Here is a 7,500-nt window from a genome sequence, read left to right on the forward strand (position 1 = left end):
ACTGATCAAGGCGCGCTTAAAAGTGCAATATTCAAGTGCCTGACATGATTACGATCTGAACAACAGGAAATGGTAGATTCATGTGCACTGCACTACTGAAAGCGGATAAAGACAATGTTTGTTGCACTATTGCTTTTCTAAGCAACCGTTGACGCCTCTGAATACTGCGCTTTTTTGAAATTCCTTCAAATAACCCAACAGGATACTTTAACATAATTTTCATTTTTATTTTCATTACTAAATTGTCCCATCGCTGGGAAATTCGGTTCGCTTCCTCCCAGGGAAAAGCTAGCAGCAACAGAGTCGCGCTACCCGGGTGTGTGCGTGTTTAGATAGTCGTGACACGGGGGTGGAACATGGATACCGTCTCTGAGTCTGCACATAAAGTTGACCCGTGTCCGTCCCGGCCCGGATTCGAACCCATGTCCCTCGGATCACATGTCAAGTGCTCTACCCACTGAGCTACCGGGCCCAGTGCATTGTGAATGCACAGAGTGAACTTAAGATCACTTTAAAGGCATACTAACGCACTCCCGTGTTTACAAAGTGTAGTTTGCCCACAATCGATGTCAAACGCACCATAAGACCATATAATGACGATACGTCACCATGCGCGGACCATAATACATGCATTACAGCTTGTTCTAGCCTCTGAAAAAGTGAGGATGTCAACAAAGCCGCGGTGTTCTCTCCCTTGCATCAACGTTACATGTGTTGCCAAATCTATAAATAGGACGATCCAGATCAAAATGAAAATTCAAATATCTCAACATTTAAGGGGTCCTAGACCACAATATGTTGCAGGAAACTTAATTTAGTCTGTCTCCAGCTGTTGGTAAAGCAATTAGCGTGTATAGTCATCGAGTACATATGGCTTTAAATCACTCTCACAGATTACTGCCTCGTAAAAGAGCACACAATTAATTGGAATTGTACATGCTTGTGTAAGCAACCTGTAAACAGTCCGTGATCGTAGTACCTGTAGAGAGTCCGTGATCGTAGTGCTTGCTTTAAGTTACCTGCACATCATCCAACATGTTCCTCCGAAAACGGCGTATGGCTGCCTCAATGGCGGGGTAAAAAACGGTCATACACGTAAAATTCCACTCGTGCAAAAAACACGAGTGTACGGGGGAGTTTCAGCCCACGAACGAAGAAGAAGAAGAAGAAGATCCAACATGTTATTGTGACACGAGAAAGCACACTGTGAATTCGAAATCTCAGGAAACGCGTCTACGTAATTTTTTCGTTTTTCTAAGTAGGGCCCACCCACTGAAGCTTGTGAACACAAAACTGCTATGCCCGCAAAGAAAAGAAACAACGAAAGAAAAACAAGTCGCGTGAAGCGATATAAAGACATTTAGTCAAGATCAACACCACAAACCAATCATCGCCAAGACTACATTCAGATAGTCTCGGCTAACCATACCGAAGACCGAGACGGGTCACGCTCGCCGCCGCGAAGCATGCGTCCGTAGTAGGCCTACTTACTGAACTTATTTCCTCACATTCTGAGCATATTTTTTAGAGTAAACATGACATATCTATATATCTTTGCATTCAGGTGAAGATAAGGAATACAATGCAATCAATTTTAAATCTATTTGCGAAAAATCGATTTTAACGACAAGTTTAATGAGCAAACTCATTAATTAACTTTTAAGCCTCCAAGCTGAAATGAAATACCAAAGTCCGAGCTTCGTCGAAGATTACTTCACCAAAATGTCAACCAATTTGGTTGAAAAATGAGAGCGTGACAGTGCTGCCTCAACTTTCACAAAAAGCCGGATATGATGTCATCAAAGACATTCATCAAAAAAATTAAAAAACCGGGTGGGGATATTATACTCAGGAAGATCGGTCCGGTAGTTTTCTCTGAATCGCTGTACACACACACACACACACACACACACACACACACACACACACACACACACACACACACACACACACACACACACACACACACACACACACACACACACACACACACACACACATACATACACAACGACCCTCATCTCGATTCCCTCTCTATGTTAAAACATTCAGTCAAAACTTGACTAAATGTAAAAAGGGCTGTAGCAGCCTGCATGCAACTGAGGTAAAAAAAATACAAAACAAACTAAGCTGCTACAAGATTCCTTATAGATATCCCACATATTTTTTACTAGATACTAGATGATTACCCGCTTCGCCGGGTACCGGCTTCGCCGGGAAGAAGTAGAGCCGAATACCAGGCTGCGCCTGGGACCCGGCTTTGCCGGGTGTACGCCGTCTTTGCCGGCGCACGAAGGAAAGGAGATAAACGCGCAAAACACTGGAGACCTTCTAAAAATAGTAACGTGCAGTGACCTTCTAAAAATAGTAACGTAGTAACGGGAATATGGATTGACGCCACACGGAGGAAGGGAGATAATCGCGGCTGAAAACACTGGAGAAGATAAGGAAGAGTTACTGGTAGTGGATCCCGACAACAACAACAAAAATCGGTTCAGCGCGCACAGCGCTGCGCGCTGAGAGCACGTGTTGAAATATCTCATCGATGAGGTTGTGTCCGGGGTGTAGCTGAATACGGTGTCCAAATTTGAAAAAGATCCACCGAGAACTTTGGCCGTGCATCGCAAACAGACAGACAGACAGACAGACAGACAGACACCAGTCGTATATATATAGATATCATACAATTATTGTAACATAAGAGTGCACATTATGAATTCAAAAACTTCTTTAGTAGTTCACGCCTGCGCAACTGTTCTGCAACAATATGCATGCGCACGATAAAGAACCAAAGTTCACAGCGAAAGTCTCAGGGTTTGGAAACATAAATACACGCATGCAGGAAAAAGAAGAGAAAAATAGATAGCGCCGTATACTGTATGGCAGCTCGCTTTCCTCAGTGAGAGAGCAGCTCGAATTTCCATGAGTGTAACCTCACATGACTACATGAAATCTTATCCTTATCCTTAATAATAATAATAATAATAATAATTGTCAGTAAGTACTGGTGTCACATGACTGATGTGAACCAGTTGATTGGCTAATAGCGATGCGCTAAAACTGTTAGCGCACTCTTGGAGTGCGCTAACTTTTCCACAGAGCGTATTCTTACGCCCTTTACCTAAGCAAGACTGTGCTCTCATCCTCAGAATTAATTACTGACATGTAGCTTATATTTTCCACAATACCAAATGACCATAAATTCCCTGCTTCTCAATTAAAGCAGAAGTGGTTTTTTCTGACAGATTGCATGTGCCTGTGCCACAGTGCGGCTGCCACTGATCTAAAAATACAAGCCGCTGTGTTTCATCTAATTCTCGCCGACTTGCATAGATTCTTCTCATCGTGTTAGTGGCATGTAGCTTATCATCCACATTACCAAATGATGAGTTAATATAAAATTCCCACCCGCTAGCAGAAAACACAAGTGTTATTCCGATAACGTACCAGCTAGACCAGTTTGGAAGACTGACTCGATCGACTCTGTCATACGTAGCCGCACTGACTACACTGAAATACGACTGCATCAGTTCAGTAAATGAATGGTTTCCGAATTATTATTTCAAGGCAAGAACAATCGTAATCGAAAACGTGTAGGGTTCAGAACGTTCTTACCATTATAAGACTTATTACCAGCGTGCCTCGTGCGTGCAGACTCAGTCAGTGCAGACTGCATGCAGTGGTTTGATTGCCCTAGCAGACGACATAAACCCCGCTCAGCAAATTAACATGTTGGGCAAATGTGAACGAAAAAACGATGGGGATATAATACGTGTAGGGTTCAGAGCATTCTTACCGTTCATATTTAGTATCAGACTCCCCGATGAGTGAAGATACAACACGAGAAATATGCCACATTTGTTTTGAAAATATGCGAACCGTCGAGTCCCGCGGCTTCGAGTCAATTCAAGGGGAGTCACTCCGCACAGTCAATCCGTCGAAGCTCGACTGGAGGTTTCGAATCGCAAATAATGAAGAGCACAGCCCTTTCTCCGAGTTCAAATGAGGTCTCTCTGAAAGATCATCACTGTTCAGATTAACGCTACACTGGAATTTACCAACAGAAATTAAAATGCGTGTGACGAAAGCACGACACACTTGAGACACCCCACACAAAAGTAGATCTTTACTGTACACGACCTGACCACACAGTTATGCCTATTCAAATGCGCGTTGCAAAATGTGCGCTTGGAATCTTCTTTTTTCTATGGCGGTACTGACAATATCGTTATTGAAACAATCCCAGTGCACTAAGGGATTTATAGAGCAAATCTCGAAAATAATTATTGAACTCAGCGCTATGCGCTTCGTTCAATAATGAATTTTCTCGATTTGCTCTATAAATCCCTTAGTGCACTGGGATGTCTCAATAACTTAAATAATAATAATAATAATAATAATAATAATAATAATAATAATAATAATAATAATAATAATATGGGAGATTTATAGAGCGCTTGACGTTCTCTAAGCGCTTTACAATGAAAAAACATACATATACAAAGCAAAGCGAAAAAGCATGTGCAGCAGCATTCAGAGCACAAGTGAACAACGAAACACTGCATCAATACAAGCTGCAAGCATACTTACACAGGCAAAACAAACAAACCAACGCCATAACGTTGTCGTTGCCACATAAGATCCGTGATCGAGTGGATTACCATTTTGTGAAGTGGACAACCTATATTCAAAGGCTGGTCATTGTGTACGTCCAGGCTGGTCAGTTAAGGTAAGATGACGCTGTTCAAACTTACGCTGTTTTTTCCGTACACCGTGCATAAAAGGTTCGCTGTCGCGATTGCAGAACAAGGATGTGTGTGAGTGTGTGTGTGTACAACTTGTGTAATACACCCTGTGTTTGATGTGTCTGAAAACACCTCCGCACGGCCAGCGCAGTGAAGATAAAGAGGGAACATTTTCTCGGCTCGCGCGGCATCAAGCAGGATGTCCCTAGACTGTAATACAGTCAAACACGCTTAAGCCGAACTCGCCCGGGGAATGACAAATCGTTTCGCTTATCCGAGTTTGTGCATATCCGAGTAAAGAAACGTCATTCTGAAAGTCTGGCGTGACGTGTTTGTTTGTTTGTTTGTTTGCTTAACGCCCAGCCGACCACGAAGGGCCATATCATATAACGTGCGCCACACACAAGACAGAAGTCGCAGCACAGGCTTCATGTCTCAGCCAGTCACATTATTCTGACACCGGACCAACCAGTCCTAGCACTAACCCCATAATGCCAGACACCAGGCGGAGCAGCCACTAGATTGCCAATTTTAAAGTCTTAATTAGGTATGACCCGGCCGGGGTTCGAACCCACGCCCTCCCGATCACGGGGCGGACGCCTTACCACTAGGCCAACCGTGCCGGTCAAAATATTTGAGTGATACAACCAAACATTGGTATGCTTCAACCACAAACGAGCCTCAAGGATGCCCCACTTAAAGGGTTCCGGGACCCCACTTTCAATTTTAAGAGGGTCCTTTGACACCCTCAGCAGACTGTTAGAGGGTCCTTTGACACCCTCAGCAGAGTGTTAGAGGGTCCTTTGACAACCTCAGCAGAGTGTTAGAGGGTCCCAAGATCCCCGGGCCCCAAAACCCTCGTGTACTGAAGATACAGTATAATCACGCAAAGTTTCATATGAAGTGTCTCTTGTTGTGGGAATATTCCAGGAGTACATTATCACATTTTGTTGTACAGCCGCACTCGCCTAAACGAAACACGCTTAAGCAAAAAACTCGGATCTCAGAAACCAAAACCAATTCCCCGCCAGACCCACCTCTTTGTAAGACTATTTCTAATTTGGATAAGCCAAACTCTGTCAAAAAATAGCTAACTCAAACACGGATATCTCAAACGTGATTTTGACAGATAAGCCAAACTCTAAACACTGTCGGAGAGACTTTTTTGTGTTTTGTTTGGCTTGAAAAACACGTCAGGAACATAAACATATTTCGTCACGGCTATATTTATCCTACGGAAACGAACACGTCACCTGTTTTTGAGTAGGCCTATGCGGGGAAACTGATGACGTGTAGAAGGAACAGATCTGTGTGAAGAGCAAATTTACCTGAGGAATGTATGTGCCCATTTTGAGCGAGTGGTGAAGATCAAACCACAATAAACATGCAGCAAAACAAAACATTTGCCAACAATCTATTTATCCTACATACGTGAGAGAGACACTCATGAGATATCAATCGTTCAAATCACACGTGTGTATATCATGTAAATGAGGTTATGTCAAGTAAGTCTGGCAGGGACCTGTTTTTTCTCCAGCTTACGATGCCAAAGTCACCAAGACAAACGTCATTATAGAAGAAGAAAAATGCGCTCGCTAATTTCCCTCGATGAATTCTTTAGAACCAACACGACACGCCACACTTTCCAGAGTGACGTTTCTTCGCTTTGACGTAATAAATTGAACGATGCTTTAGAAAAGATCGAGGTTCCAAAACAAGCGTCTTCAATTTGGCTGCCTCGACTACGGGACGTTTTGAGTAAAATACACGTAAGTACAGTATGTAGGATAAACAGAATACTACATGGTTTGCTGTGTCGTACCAAATTTACACTCGTTGCTTTGTCAAATAGTGAACAGCTCGCTTTCGCTCGCAGTTCAATATTTAAAAAACAAAAACAACCTCGTGCAAATCTGGTACGACACAGCAAGCCATGTAGTATTCTCTATGTTTACGGAGATTTGATCTTGATTTATGACCACAGAGACAAATTGTCTAATTGTGTTTCTTTTCTTTCTTTAAATGGAGAGGGTTTCATTAAACATTAAATTTATTATGATTTACTTGAAATCCTTTTAACAAAAGCGTAGTTGCTTGTGGAATCTTTGGTTTTGTTTCTGAGATGTGTCACTGTTTTCACCATTTATGTTTACAGTTGGCTTTGAGGTATTAATAAAGCCCCACTGAAGAAAGCACTTGTAACTTGTCACTGTTTTGATCTTATTCATTTAAACACACACACACACACACACACACACACACACACACACACGCACACACACACACACACACACACACACACACACACACACCACGCAGAGAGAGAGAGAGAGAGAGAGAGAGAGAGAGAGAGACAGAGACAGAGACAGAGAGAGAGAGAGAGAGAGAGAGAGAGAGAGAGAAACATTCGAAGTGATTTTACAACTTATCCTGAAAAAACTCGCTTAAGCCGAACTGCAGGGTAATTTCTCGGGAAAGGTTTGGCTTATCCGAACTCGGATATGCACAAACTCGGATAAGCGAAACGATTTTTCATTCCCCGGGCGAGTTCGGTTTAAGCGTGTTTGACTGTTTTACAGTCTAGGGACATCCTGCTTGATGCCGCGCGAGCCGAGAAAATGTTCCCTCTTTATCTTCACTGCGCTGGCCGCAAAACCCCTCCATGCGGAGGTGTTTTCAGACACATCAAACACAGGGTGTATTACACAAGTTGTACTCACACACACTCACACACATCCTTGTTCTGCAATCGCGA

General features: G+C 42.9%; 1 protein-coding gene across 3 annotated transcripts in view; it reads right to left on the reverse strand.

Annotated features, from left to right (window-relative positions):
• LOC138949255 (uncharacterized) overlaps nucleotides 1–7,500 on the reverse strand; it is a 30,213-nt gene that overhangs the window by 22,500 nt on the left and 213 nt on the right. Inside the window, exons 1-2 of one of the 3 annotated variants that reach the window (XM_070321040.1) lie at nucleotides 5,557–6,884; nucleotides 4,591–5,524 (exon numbers count right to left, since the gene is read on the reverse strand). The exons of 1 other annotated variant lie outside the window; for it this stretch is intronic. In XM_070321040.1, the coding sequence (XP_070177141.1) occupies nucleotides 4,591–4,664 (74 nt within the window). In that variant the 5' untranslated portion in view covers nucleotides 4,665–5,524; nucleotides 5,557–6,884. Of the gene's footprint in view, nucleotides 1–4,590; nucleotides 6,885–7,500 lie in introns of those variants that run through there. One more of the 3 variants, XM_070321039.1, reaches the window with a different exon arrangement.

The sequence above is a fragment of the Littorina saxatilis genome, linkage group LG15 (assembly GCF_037325665.1).
Source record: "Littorina saxatilis isolate snail1 linkage group LG15, US_GU_Lsax_2.0, whole genome shotgun sequence".
NCBI classification, from domain to species: domain Eukaryota; kingdom Metazoa; phylum Mollusca; class Gastropoda; order Littorinimorpha; family Littorinidae; genus Littorina; species Littorina saxatilis.